The 14,832-nt window shown below is 37.9% G+C and overlaps 1 protein-coding gene and 1 pseudogene across 1 annotated transcript; both read left to right on the top strand.

Annotated features, from left to right (window-relative positions):
- Positions 1 to 3,151: 3,151 nt before the first annotated feature.
- On the top strand, positions 3,152 to 3,598 carry LOC148942420 (dnaJ homolog subfamily B member 9-like). Its single transcript, XM_089103317.1, has one exon. The coding sequence runs from the start codon at positions 3,152 to 3,154 to the stop codon at positions 3,596 to 3,598; it is 447 nt and encodes a 148-aa protein (XP_088959443.1).
- A 9,667-nt stretch (positions 3,599 to 13,265) lies between these two features.
- Positions 13,266 to 13,869, top strand: LOC148942419 (threonine--tRNA ligase 1, cytoplasmic pseudogene; annotated as a pseudogene).
- Positions 13,870 to 14,832: the final 963 nt, after the last annotated feature.

Raw genomic sequence — 14,832 nt, 5'->3', positions numbered from 1 at the left:
TTTGAAATTTGACGTTTGTGAATTTAGACAAATTATTAAAAATTACAAATAGAATTTGTTTAAAGGGGATTTACCTTGTGATTTTAGGAAAATTGTAGTTAAATTCTTTTATTAGAACGTTGATAAGAGAGTATGGTAATTGCGAGCCTTTTTTAATCACAAATTTTCTTCTGTGGGAAGTTGCAGATTATACTTCAAGACAGTTGCTACTTTTCCTGCAGTATCTGTAATTCATTTAACCTCACATTACCTTAGACTTTAGATCCTCCTGTGCCTCCGGAGGCACCCAGGGCATTCACGAAGAGACGCCAGTCGTCCCTCAAGTGGGCTGCCGCCATAACATCTAACCAATGGGGTTGTATGAATTTCCTATGTTCGGCGTAGTGTGTTCTTTGGTTTTCCCCTTCGCCGCGTTCCCGTTGGTTGCCACTGGAGGATACAATTTGGTGTTGGGTCGTCTTTCAGTCGTACGACATGTCCCAAGCACTTCCATCTTCGGGTCCTGATCATGTCGACGACCAGAAGTTGCCCAGTAACTTGACGTAGTGTCTGGTTCAAGACGTATTGTGTCCAGTTTATGTTGAGGATTCTTCACAGGCAATTGTTCTTAAAGACTTGGAGTCTCTTCTGTTGCTAGTGATTTTACTTCCAGCATTCGCTTCTATAAAGCATAACTGGGAGGACATTACTGATGAAGACTCGAACTCTTAGCCAGTTTGAGAACTTCTGTGAGCGCCAAATCTGTTTAATCCTGGTAAACGAGCCACTAGCCTGTCCGATTCTAGAATAGATATCTTTGCCTATTGTTCCTGTGTTCTCTACTGTGCTTCCCAGATATTTAAAGTGAACAACCTGTTCTACATCCTCGTTGCCGCACTTTATGCTGAGGGGGGGATCCCGTTACAGCCATACTTTTAGTTTTTAATGCATGTATCTTGAGGCCAAGCCGAAGGCATCCGCGAAGGATATAATCTATCACCAGTATGAAGAGAAAAAGGGACAGGACACATCACTTACGGATTTGTCAGGGACACCGTAGTACTTGAGGATTTTCCAGAGTGTATCTCGATGGACAGAATCGATTGCTTTCTCAAAGTCTATGAAAAGTAGGTATAGCTTCTGTCTCCACTCTTTTGTCTCTTCTAAAATCATTCGTAATACAAAAACGAAATCTGCACAGGAGCGGTTTGGGCGGAAACCATATTGTTCGTCCCTTAAATGCTTGTCGAATATTGCCTGGATACGATGCACAATTATGAAAGTTTTCCCGGAATAGAGATCAAACTGATTCCTGGCCAGTTGTTGCACAGCATTGCATCACCGCTTTTGAATAGTTTCACAAGTGTACTGCGCATCCACTCTTTTGGGACAACCTCAGCGACCCATATCGTGCTAAACAGTAGAATCCAGATTTTCACACAGGATCTGACAGATGTTTTCAGCATTTCAGCTGAAATTCTATCGTTTCCTTGAGCTCTTCCGTTCTTCAGCTTGTTTGACGTTGAAATTACCTCAGATTTTGTAGGAGGATCGGTGTCTATTTCAAGAATAAGCAAAAGAGTCTCCGGTATATTGGGGGGATTGATCGGTTCTGGACGGTTTAAGACACTTTACCGTCCGTTCTGGATGGTTTTGACCTCACATATAGGATTGTTTTAGTTTATTTTCATTTGGAATTGGATACAATAGAAAATAAAAAGACAGAGCAATAATAATAATAAAAAAATTAAATAGTTATAATTGAAACAAAAATGCTGAACTCTTGGCAGCTTAAGTGTCACTCTTTACTTTAATTTCATAAAAAACTTTATCTTGTTTTAACTAAAGTAAAGATCAAATGAATTAAAGAAACTATTGGAAAAGCAACAATCATCCTAAAATACACTACAAGCTTTCCCGGACGAAAATTTGTGATTGAAAAAATACTGGGGTTACCTTGTAAAGCTTAGTTAATGGAATACGACAAACATATTGCGAAATATAAATGTCTGGGAATAATGAAATTGAATCATATTTCACAAATAGATCTGTATGAAGCCATAAACTACCATATATAATTTCTTGTTATTGTGTCCTTGGTCCAATTAGCTATTTTAGTCATCTGTCCCTTACTCGTTCTGATAGGACAAGACCTTGGAAATACCATCGATACCAAATGGTACGATCAATGTCCTTTAAACACTTTTTGCATATGAAATAATATTTCTGTGATATTCCAGATAACTGGAATATCTCTTTGCGACTTTGATGTTAAACACAACTGCATCACTCGACTCTTATTACGGCAAGTCATTAACGCCTAAAGAGTTAATTTTGTGGTTCGGCCCAAAGATAGGCAAGGCATGCATATATCTCCTCCGTAATATATCCCTATCTGCCAATTCATCATTCTTATTAGTTTACGCGTTGTTACGCCTCAAGCGTTCAGATACGAATTGGACCATGCCCATTTAGCGATCAATGCAGACAGTCCATAAAGAGTTCGTTGTTGGATAAACAACTCTATCTGATTGGAAAATTAGCCTCTTTTTTTAAATATTTTTGGCAAAAAGTATAGTTTTTATATTTTTAATATTTATGGCAAAAAGTATGCTTTTCGGTTTTTTGTCTTCTTCCGTTCACTCGGGCCTTTTCACGTGCTACACGGGGTAGTTCGGGCCTTTGGCCCTTGCAGATGTAACTGTAAGTTAAGGCATTATAGGTCTGTTTATTTCAAGATGATTTTAGCAAAAGTTCTTAAGCACGTTCTGGTATTTCCTTTAATGTATGTTGTGTTCTTTTTTAACAGATTCCCCAGTTATGTGGGATATCTTCATATTTTTATTAGTTTATAGTTGGTCATCTGTTTAAAAAAATAAATAATGGAAAGGCTGACTTGCACAAGCTAGCTTCTGAAATGGGTGCTGGTCTGGCCATTATGACGTTATTAAATAACGTTAATAACTATTAAATAACGTTAAATTGTACCCAATATTTCACTGATATTTTAAATATTAGATATTGCATAAGAATTGCAGCCATCTTGTAGCATATATTATAGCCAAATTAACAATTATTTATGAATTCAAAATATTTAAATAATTGGAATCTGAGAAAAAATACTACAACGTAAAGTATTAGGTGGACTTTATGACGCACAATCTGTCGTAATATGAAACTGGCTTTAATGATATTATTAGTTGCGTTGCTGTCTTCGCAAGCTCTGGCAATGAATTACTATGAAACCCTTGGAGTGAGTAAGAATGCCACTGACACACAAATAAAGAAAGCTTTTCGAAAGTTGGCTTTGAAATATCATCCGGATAAAAATAAAGAAGCTGAAGCAGCAGAAAAATTCCAAGAAGTCGCAGAGGCTTATGAAGTCTTGTCTGATTCTAAGAAAAGAAAGCAATATGACATGGGTGGTTTTGATGGCTTTTCAAATTTTCAACATGGTAATGGCTATCAATTTGATATGGCTAAATTTATGGAGCGATTTCATGAATTTGACCTCGGGGACGTATTTTCCGGAGGGTGGGAGCAGATGAGTAGTGCTAGATGCAAGAAAGTAGTGACGAGAAAAGGAAATAGTGTGATGACATATACAATATGCTCTTAGTGTGTATCGTGGTTGCGAAATCCAGCACGCGAAGAAAGAACTATGGCCCGAAATTTGAAATACGCTTAGAAAGATAATTGTTGACTGATGAAGAATTGATATTTGAAGCGGATTTGAAAATAGCAACTATTATTTCGATTAAATGTAATAGTAAATTTTATTGCAAATGCAAATTCATTGGAACTTTCAAAAACATCTTGTGACCCAAGGCTACATCCTGGAAGGGGGTGGGAGGGGGGCTAACGGGGTTTAATCTCGTCGCTTCCGAATTTTAGTCGCAATCGTAAAAACGTAACAAAAAACATGTAAATTATTTTTTTGATCTCCCCCGCCAAAGAAAAATCATGGATACAACCTTACTGGAGCCTCTTGAAAATGCTGTCAAATTTAAATGAAAATAGTACCATTGGAATATCAATGCCAGGAAACCCTCCAGTGGAGCATTTAAATCCACAATCTTAAGCAACAAGGAAAACCACTTTTCACGTGGGAAGCAGTGATGTCTTCTTTTCTTTGACACTAGTGAGACACTAAAACTTAACAGAAATTTTTAAGGACTCATTTGACACCAAATTGTTATATCTAGTGCCCTCTGTAAGCAATGAAACATACTATTAAATCCAATACGATTTTTGACAAAACTGCTTGCTCATATACAAAATAATTTAACATTTGTACCATGGGATGCAGCAGTAACTGCAGCCTATTAAGTGGCGAACCGTAACCCAAACTTATACAAGTTGAAAACCCCGTTTTGTATTAAAACTATCTCATGATAAAAAATTGTCATTTGACGCCAATTCAGGAATGTTAACTATTATTCTGGTTAGTCTCTAAAAAGTAAAAGTTTATTGTAAAAACAAATATATGTTGATTTGGAAAAAAGCCTAAAATCCCTCGGAAAGAGCGTCAGATTGAAGTGAAAAGTATGCATTTGGAATCAGCATTGTCAAAAACCTGCTACAGAATAATTACAGTCCTCCCCCTCGAACAACGAGGAAACTCACTTTTTTGGATGGGTATTACTGATGGGTCACTTTTTTTCTTTAGAAAAGTGATGGTATAACCCACGTATTTTGATTGGTTATTTTTTTGGGATATGATGTCATACTTTTAATTGCAAAAACAGAGTTTAAAACATTTTAGAAAAGAGTGAGAGAACCCCATAGGCTGTTAACTTTTATTTAAAATTACTATTCAGTTGAGTCTAAAAGAAATTTACCATGTCCTGGTAAGTTGGTAGCTATCAGTTTCTTAGATTTTCGTCGGCAATGGGTGTGTTTAATAGATAGGCGTAAATACACGTAAACATATTCTAAGACCACATTGGCTATTTTTTTTTGGCACTTGGCGGACTTGGCGGAGGTTCTTGTCGAAATATTTGCTTATTTTCTCTTCATGGTTTTTCACAGGCTGATACTATCCTCGTTTTTCTCTTCTTTTTATTTTTTTTTTTAATTTATTATCTTTTCTCTCCTTTGTTTCATAGGATAGGCTTACATTACGTTAAATTCTTATGAAGAATATTATAATGTTTCTGGAACTGCTACAATAGCTACAGAAAATGCTACAGATCATTATGCTATAAGATAAATAAAATTTAACACAATTCTTGTAACTTCACTACAACAAGCAGCTTTATCTAAGCGAAATTGCTATGGCAGTATATACTGAAGATATGGAACAGACTGAAAGCTGAAGCCGAAGAAGAGCTGAAAGGAAAAGACATACGATTTTTTAGAGTATTCTACCCGTTTCTCACAGCATGTAAATATCCAAACGCAAACTAATGTCGGCTTCAAAACATATTCACCCACACTTCTAAATTTCTTGCTGTAAATCTAGACACAACAGAATGTTCAGGTAAAATAGATAGAAGAATTGTGGATTCTTGTCGGGAAAACATTCACCTGAGGAAGACAGATAAACGTAATGGGAGTCAACGTCAATATTATCATCTATTTATGTCTTCAGAGCATTATCGTGCGAGGTCTGTCGTCATTCATAGTGGATCTCATTTTAATAGTGATCATTATTATGTTTATCGAAGGACCCTAGAACGAAGATGGTGCGTATGCAAAGATGAAAAAGTAAGAATGGTAAATTAAACTGATATTAACTTCTCAGGTATGACTTTCAGAGTCCTTGGGAAATGTCAGTAGGAAAACTACATGGGAGGATGGACATCGTTTTATATTAATATTGGATTTAGTTAGCTGCCTAATTCTTTAAGGGCCGTCTCTTACTATGCCAAAGAAGAAAACGCCTACAGCTTTTTCCCGTTTGTAATCAGGTTACCTGGGCTAAAGCGGTAGCTAGCAACCTAGTAAGAAATGATCCGGGTTGCAGTGGTAGATAGCAACCAATTAAGAGACGATCAAGCCCATAGTAAAAAGTTAAATAACCTATAACTCCTAAAAAAAAGGAGAAAATAAAAATATTTTGATAATGCAGCAATTGCTTCAATAACTTCAAGAAATATTACAGATTATTACACTAAAAAATAAATAAAATTTAACACAATTGTTGTAACTTTATTACAACAAACAGCTTTGTCTTGCGAAATTGCATGGACAGTATTTACTGAAGATGTGGAATAGGCTGAAGGCTGAAGCGGAAGAAGAGCTGAAAGGAAAAGTACCAAAGATCATCAAAATCACACAACCTGATAAGGAAGGAAATCCATGGACAGTATTCTTTCCCAGTGCCCCCCATGTGCGTGGCATAGTACCACCAGTACCAGTACCGATGGTGCTAGGGTACGGTGTCGCATTCGAGACGGACATAGGTCTCTCGTTATCTATTCTGCCACCATAATTCGTAATCTAACGGGCTGCTAGGGTCAGTCCTGAAGCCACAATGTTGGAACAATGTTTTCTGGCACCAACGCTGGTAACGAGTATAAGAAACACGGTCCATAGTCAACTCTGACACACCGCAATATTGACCCACGGTACGAAACCCAACTCTTTTTTGTTAACTGTTACTTTCCCTCTGGAAATATATATAAAATAACACAGGATTTTATCCCCGGACCAAGCTGTACCCTCTGTTTCTTTAAACTCTACCTAGTCAAAAGAAGTCAAAAGTAGAAAAAAAATACAAAGCTTATTATTATAGGCAGCGCTTTCGCGCTGCCTAAGTAAAGAACGATGTTGGCACAATGTATTCTTTATTATTTTTTTTATTTCATGCCAGGGCACTTCATATCGAAGGAGTTGTCGTAGAAACTTTGAAAAGGGCTCAGTCGATTGGAAATTGGAGTGGCTAGTGCCCTTTTTAATAGTCGAAAGTGCTTGGAGGGCAACTATCACCCGTGCCCCTCACTCCCCCAAACATTTCCAATCAAAACTTTGAGATAGCCATTTTGTTCAGCGAAGCTAACTTTCATTTAGAAAATATGTTTTTGAGTAGGACACTCCCCCACAACCATCAGGGCAAGGGTTTTAAGTTATGCCCTGGGGGCCAATAAGAACGATGTTAGACAAATGTATTATTTATTATTTTTCCTTTAGAGCAGGGCACTTTGTATCGAAGAAGTTGTCGCAGAAACTTAAAAAAGGACTCAATCAATTGAAAATTGGAGTGACTTGTGCTCTTTTTAATAGTCGAAAGTGCTTGGAAGGCAACTAACACCCCTTCCACGCGCACCATTTCCCGAAACACATCCAATCAAAATTTCAAGACAGCCATTTTGTTCAGCGTAGTTGATTTTCACATAGAAAATATGTTTTTGAGGAGGGCACTCTCCCACTACCTTCAGGGGAAGGGTTGTGAGTTATGCCCTGGGGGCATATAAGGTTTTTATAGAAGGTGTTGTCGTAGAAACTTCAAAAAAGGCTCATTCGATTGGAAATTCAAAGGGCCAGTGCCCTTTTTAATAGTCGAAAGTGATTGGAGGGCAACTAACCCCACTCTCACGCCCACCTTTTCCCCAAACACATCCAATCAAAATTGTGAGATATTCATTTTGTTCAGCGTAGTTGATTTCCAGATAGAAAATGTGTTTTGAGGAGGAAACTCCCTCACAACCCCCAGGGGAAGGGTTTTAAGTTATGTCCTGGGGGTATACAAGAACGATATTGGAACAATGTATTATTTATTATTTTTCTTTTAGAGCAGGGCACTTTGTATCGAAGAAGCTGCCATAGAAACTTCAAAAAGAGCTCATTCGATTGGAAATTAGAATGGCTTGTGCCCTTTTTAACAGTAGAAAGTGATTGGAAGGCAACTAACACCCCTTCCTCGCCCATCATTCGTCCAAACACATCCAATCAGAAATTTGAGATAGCCATTTTGTTCAGCGTAGTTGATTTCAAGATAGAAATTATGATTTTGAGGAGGTCACTCCCCCACAGCCTTCAAGGCAAGGGTTGTAAGTTATGCCCTGGGGGTATATAAGGTTTTTATAGAGGGTGTTGTCGTAGAAACTTCAAAACAGGCTCATTCAAATGGAAATTCAAAAGACTAGTGCCCTTTTTAATAGTCGAAAGTGATTTAAGGGGAAACAAATCCCCCTCTCACGCCCACCTTTTCGCAAAACATATCCAATCAAAATTTTTAGATATCCATTTTGTTCGGCGTAGTTGATTTCCAAATAGAAATTATGTTTTTGAGGAGGACACTCCCCCAAAGCCCTCAGGGCAAGGGTTGTAAGTTATGCCCTGGGGGTATGTAAGGTTTTATAGAACGCGTTGTCGTAGAAACTTCAAAAAGGGCTCAGTCGATTGGAAATTGAAATGGCTAGTGCCCTTTCAAAATTTTGAGATAGCCATTTTGTTCGACGCAATTTAAAGTTCAGGAAATTATACGTTTGAGCAGGACACTCCCCCCACAGTCTTCAGGGCAAGAGTTATAAGTTATGCCCTGGGGTCATATGAGGTTTTTATTGAAATCTTTGTCCAAGAACACCTTTTCCAAAAACACATCTAAACAAAGTTTTTAGACAGCCATTTTATTCAACGTAGTTGAAAGTTTTGGACATTAGGTCTTTAAGGATGACAACCCCCTCCCCCTCACAACCCTAAGGGTATGGGTTGTAAGTTATGCCATGGGGGCATATATGGCTTTTATTGTAAAGGGTTGTTGAAGAAACTTCAAAAGGGCTCATTCAATTAGAAATTGAAAGGGCTAGTGCCTTTTTTAACTGTTGAAAGCGGTTGCAGAGTGACTAGCACCCCTCTCACGCCCACTATTTAAAAAACATACTATCAAAGATTTGATGTATCCATTTTGTTCAACGTAGTTAAAAGTTCTGGAAATTATGCCTTTTAGGATGATAACTCCCTCAGAGCCCCCAGTGCAAGGGTTGTAAATTATGTCCTGGGGGTATACAAGGTTTATGTAGAAAATTGTTATAGAAATTTCAAAAAGGGCTCATTTGTTTGGAAATTGAAATTGCCCTTTTTAATAGTCGAAAGTGAGTGGAGAGTAATTAACCCCCCTCTCACGCACACCACTTCCTCAATAACATTCAATCAAAGTTTAGAGATAGCCATTTTGTTTAACGTAGTTGAAAGTTCTGGACTTTATGTATTTAAGGATGCCAACACCCCCCCCCCCCAAAACCCCCCGGGCGCAGGTTGTAAGTTCTGCCCGGGGGGCATACAAGGTTTTTCTTACATAGAGCTGTCGTAAAACTTAAAAAGGGGCTCATTCAATTGGAACTGAGAGGACTAGTGCCCTTTTCAATAGTCGAAAGTGATTGGAGGGTAACCAACCCCCCTCTCACGCCCACGATTCCTCCAAACACATCCAATCAACATTTTCAGAAAGCCATTTTGTTCAACGTAGCAAAAAGTTCTGTAAATTAGGTTTTTAAGAATGACAACCCAGCCCTCAGGGCAAGGATTGTAAGTTATGCCCCTGGGACATATAAGGTTTTTATTGAAAGGGTTGTAGAAACTTCAAAAGGGCTCATTTGATAAGAAATTGAAAGTGCTAGTGTCATTTTTAATAGTTGAAAGTGATTGGAGAGCGACTAAAGCCTCTCTCAAGCCCATCATTCCTCCAAACACATCCAATCAATATTTTGACATTGCAATTTTGTTTGACGTAGTTGAAAGTTTTGGAAATTAGGTCTTGAGGATGACAATGACCCTAACAGCCCTTAGGGTAAGGGTCGTAATTTATGCCCTGGGGGTATATACGGGGCTTATAGAAAGTGTTGTCGTTTCAAAAATGGCTCAATCGATTGGAAATCGAAAGGCTTAGTGCCCTTTTTAATAGTCGAAAGTGATTGGAAAGCTTGACATTTTCATAGGCAGGGCAATCGCGCTGCCTAAGTAAAGAACGATGTTGGCACAATGAATTATTTATTTTGTTTTTTTTTCATACCAGGGCACTTCGTATCGAAGTTGTCGTAGAAACATCGAAAAGGGCTCATTCGATTGGAAATTGGAATCCCTAGTGCCCTTTTTAATAGTCGAAAGTGATAGGAAGGCAGCTAACACCCTTTCCACGCCCACCACTTCCCCAAACACATCCAATCAAAATTTGAGATAGCCATTTTGTTCAGCGTAGTTGCTTTCCAGATAGAAATTATGTTTTTGAGGAGGACACTCCCCCACAACCCTCAGAGTAAGGGTTGTAAGTTATACCCTGGGGCATATAAGGTTTTTATAGAAAGCGTTGTCGTAGAAACTTCAAAAAAGGCTTGTTCGATTCGAAAAAAGGGCTAATGCCCGTTTAATAGTCGAAAGTGATTGGAGGGCAACTAACCCTCTCTCACGCCTACCTTTCCGCCAAACACATCCAATGAAAATTTTTAGATATCCAAACACATCAAATGAAAATCTTTTGTTCAATGTAGTTGAAAGTTCTGGAAATTCGGTCTTTGAGGATGACGACCCCCCAAAAACCCTCAGGGCAATGGTTGTAAGTTATGCCCTGGGAGCAAATAAGGTTTTTATAGTAAGCGTTGTCGTAGAAAGTTTAAAAAGGACTCATCTGATTGGAAATTGAAATGGCTAGTACCCTTTTTAATAGTCAAAAGTGATTGGTAGGCAACTAACACCCCTTCCTCGCCTATCATTTATCCAAACATATCCAATAAAAATTTTGAGATAGCCATTTTGTTTAGAGTAGTTCAGAAGTCCGGAAATTATATCTAATAGGATAACACTCCCCTACAGCCCTCAGGGTAAGGGTTGTAAGTTATGCCCTGAGGGCATATAAGGTTTTATTGGAAGCTTTTTCGTTGAAACTTGAAAAAGGGCTCATTCGATTGAAAATTCAAAGGGCTAGTGCCCTTTTTAATAGTCAAAAGTGTTTAAACGGCAACTAAAGCCCCTCTCATGCCCACCTTTTCCCCAAACACATCCAATTAAAATTTTTCGATAGCCATTTTTTCAACGTAGTTAGAAGTTTTAGAAATAATGTCTTTGAAGATCATAACCCCCTAACAGCCCTCGGGGCAAGGGTTGTAAGTTATACCCTGGGGGCATATAAGGTTTATAAAGATAGTGATGTTGTAGAAACTTCAAAAAGGGCTAATTCGATTGGAAATTAGAAGAGCTTGTGCCCTTTTTAATAGTCGAAAGTGATTGGAGGATAACTATCACCCCTCTTACACCCACCATTTCCCCAAACACATCCAATCAAGCCACTTTCAGATAGCCATTTTGTTCAACGTAGTTCAAAGGTCCGGAAATTATGCTTTTGAGGATGACAACCCCATCACAGCCGTCAGGTCAAGGGTTGCAAGTTATGCCCTGGGTATAAGGTCTTTAATAGAAAGCGCTGTCGTAGAAACTTCAAAAGGGCTCGTTCGTTTTGATTTTGAATTAGCTAGTGCCTTTTTTAATAGCTGAGAGTAATTAGAGAGCAACAAACAACCCTCTCACGCCCACCATTTCCCCAGACACATCCAATCAAAATGTTGAGATAGCCGTTTTGTTTAACGTACTTTAAAGTTCTGGAAATTAGGTCTTGAGGATGACAACCACACTAACAGCCCTTAGGGTAAAGGTTGTAATTTATGCCCTGGGGGCATATAAGGTGCTTATAGAAAGTGTTGTCGTTTCAAAAAGGGCTCATTCGATTTGAAATTCAAAGGCCTAGTGCCCTTTTTAATAGTCAAAAGTGATTGGAACGCTTGACAGTTTCATAGGCAGCGCAATCGCGCTGTCTAAGTAATAAACGATGTTGGCAGTGCCCTTTTTAGTAGTCGAAAGTGATTAGAAGGCAGCTAACACTCCTTCCACGCCCACCACTTCGCCAAACACATCCAATCTAAATTTTGAGATAGCCATTTTGTTCAGCGTAGTTGATTTTCAGATAGAAATTATGTTTTTGAGGAGGACACTCCCTTACAGCCCTCAGGGCAAAGGTTATAAGTTATGCCCTGGGGGCATATATGGTTACCTCACAGCCTATTTATTGTAATTTCAGTTAGTTTTGGGTTTCATTTATTTATCGATAATGATTTGTGATAGTTTCAACCTTGGTAGATTATTTATTTTATTTTTGCTCATTTTTTGTTTAATGGAGATCTTACTTTTCTTTAAAAAACTTATTTTGTGGAAATTTTTTTTTTTATTAATTCAGATAAAAGTCACATCAAGAAATAACTAAAATCAACTCAAGATTAAACAAAACACTTTACGATTCAACTGCATGAACGGAATTTCACGTTGCTCTGGCCAAAGGCAATGAACGGCCCCTTGAAATTGAAGTATAAATTTGCTCTTGGATTTTGCACGCTAAATTTATACCTATATGCGTCATTGGTTGGCTGCATTTTTCAGAAGCTAGCTAATTAGTGGATTCTTTCCAGACTTGTTTTAGTCAGTTATCCAAAAGAGAATATTAAAAGGGCAAAGGGATATTTAATAATAGCTAGGTCAAGGGTTGAAACATTGAAATTAAAGAAAATGAAAATAAGTTAACAAAAAAGGGCATTTATCTGATAAATAGGACCAATGGTCCCAACAGACAGCAATGACAAAAGTGTTTAATGGGGTTTTTTGCTACTGCATGCATCTGCCAGAGAAACAAGTGCCAAAAATAGAACATCCAGGAATTGAACGTGTCATGAAAGAAATAGTTAAAGAGAGTCAACCTTTTGAGGGACTTGAAACGAAGAAAGAAGATCTGCTAGAAATGCTTAAGTAAAATCAGTTCAAAGTAAGTATCTTAAAAGTAAGAGTCAAATCATCGGTGACCTCTGTATATCAATATGCCCCCCCCCCCTATTGATCTGCGCATGGGCCCCCATGTGAGGCATACGGGAAAATTTAAGCATTGAACATTACAAAGAATTCAATTTCTTATTGGGAAGGAAATCAAGACAGGAAATCTCTACAGATAGTCTGCAAAATAGTCTACAAGATAGTCTCCAAACAGTTCAAAGAATTGAAGAAGTTACAAAAAGAAGCAGATAAACGAAATCATAAGAAATCTGGAAAATAGTAAGTTATATTCCTCTCATAAACTGAGTCCAGGTTTCTATTTTTTCACCCTTCATGGAACATTTATTTACGAAATTTTTATTCAATTTACTGGAAATGAGCATGAAAATCGGGGGCTTGAGGAGGCGGTGACTCCCAACATTTATAGTTCCAAATTATGGTGAGCATCTAGGCATCAGGTACGTTATGTTGTCAATGTGTTCTCTGTTGATGTTGAGAAAGATAAAAGAGAGTTGAAAAAATTGATGCTGAGAAAGATGATGTTGAGAAAACTTTTGAACTGTCCTTCACATTACTTAATTTTTGTTAATAGACCAAGAGGTTGGAGGGATCTGTGTTTGTGCCTAGCAGATTTTGGTGTGGTCCATAATAATGAGCTCTCTGGTGTACTCATGGGTCTTTCTCGTGTTAGATGTTTTCAGAAAAACGATGTCGACATCTTTTGTATCATGGATCAGATTCACAGTGAGACTAAGATGGCTTTAGAATTCATGTCTATTCCGCTTTTTTGGTTTTAAATTTGAGCTCAAACTGTCCAATAGGCCAGAAAAACTCTTACGCCAGTTAGAGTCTTTGAATAAGGCTGAGAAGCAACTTACTGAAAGCTTGGATGAGTTTGGAGACTCATGAAAAGCAGACCCCAGTGATACCATTTTCTATCTGCCAAAAATTGATATGAAAAAGGCCACATCAGTGTACTAATATTCAACTTGATTTCCAGTTGCCAATTTGGTTCAATCTAAGTTATATTGCAGAATCTGGTGGAAATTGCGACTGATGATTATTCAAAGATCAATTCTTAGATCTGTCGAAAGGATTATCGTAGTTTCAATTGAATCCTATGCCGGTTTTTGGTATTAAATTTGAGCTCAAACTGTCCAATAGGCCAGAAAAATTCTTACACCAGTTAGAGTCTTTGAATGAGGCTGAGAAGCAACTTACTGAAAGCTTGGATGAGTTTGGAGACTCATGAAAAGCAGACACGAGTGATACCATTTTCTATCTGCCAAAAATTGACATGAAAAAGGCCACATCAGTGTACTAATATTCAACTTGATTTCCAGTTGCCAATTTGGTTCAATCTAAGTTATATTGCAGAATCTGGTGGAAATTGCGACTGATGATTATTCAAAGATCAATTCTTAGATCTGTCGAAAGGATTATCGTAGTTCCACTTGATTCCTATGCCGGTTTTTGGTATTAAATTTGAGCTCAAACTGTCCAATAGGCCAGAAAAATTCTTACACCAGTTAGAGTCTTTGAATGAGGCTGAGAAGCAACTTACTGAAAGCTTGGATGAGTTTGGAGACTCATGAAAAGCAGACACGAGTGATACCATTTTCTATCTGCCAAAAATTGACATGAAAAAGGCCACATCAGTGTACTACTATTCAACTTGATTTCCAGTTGCCAATTTGGTTCAATCTAAGTTATATTGCAGAATCTGGAGGAAATTGCGACTGATGATTATTCAAAGATCAATTCTTAGATCTGTCGAAAGGATTATCGTAGTTCTAATTGAATCCTATGCCGGCAAATGGCCCTTCTTACTCTCTCCCAGACAATGTGTCATTATTCCTGTTGATTCACCTTTTGATGACTACGCTGTAGAAGTTGCCAGAAAGATAAAGGGTGCTGGATACAAATTTCATGCGGACATGGATTCAGGGGAAACAGTAAACAAGAAAATTTGAAATGTAGAGATAATTCCGGACAAGTTCATCCTTGTTGTCCGGGAACGAGAGAAAGGATTTGAGACTTAATATTCGTACAAAAGATATATTAGTCCATGGCGAAAAATCAGTAGACGAAGTCATTAACATA

Source organism: Artemia sp. Qi Xiang Cuo, chromosome 17 (assembly GCF_049724085.1).
Source record: "Artemia sp. Qi Xiang Cuo chromosome 17, ASM4972408v1, whole genome shotgun sequence".
Taxonomy (NCBI): domain Eukaryota; kingdom Metazoa; phylum Arthropoda; class Branchiopoda; order Anostraca; family Artemiidae; genus Artemia; species Artemia sp. Qi Xiang Cuo.
Note: the sequence above shows the minus strand (reverse complement) of the source record. Positions and strands in the feature narration are given on the sequence as shown.

Excerpts from the sequence above, each read along its gene's own strand:
- LOC148942420 (XM_089103317.1), top strand. The coding sequence starts at position 3,152 with ATGAAACTGGCTTTAATGATATTATTAGTTGCGTTGCTGTCTTCGCAA.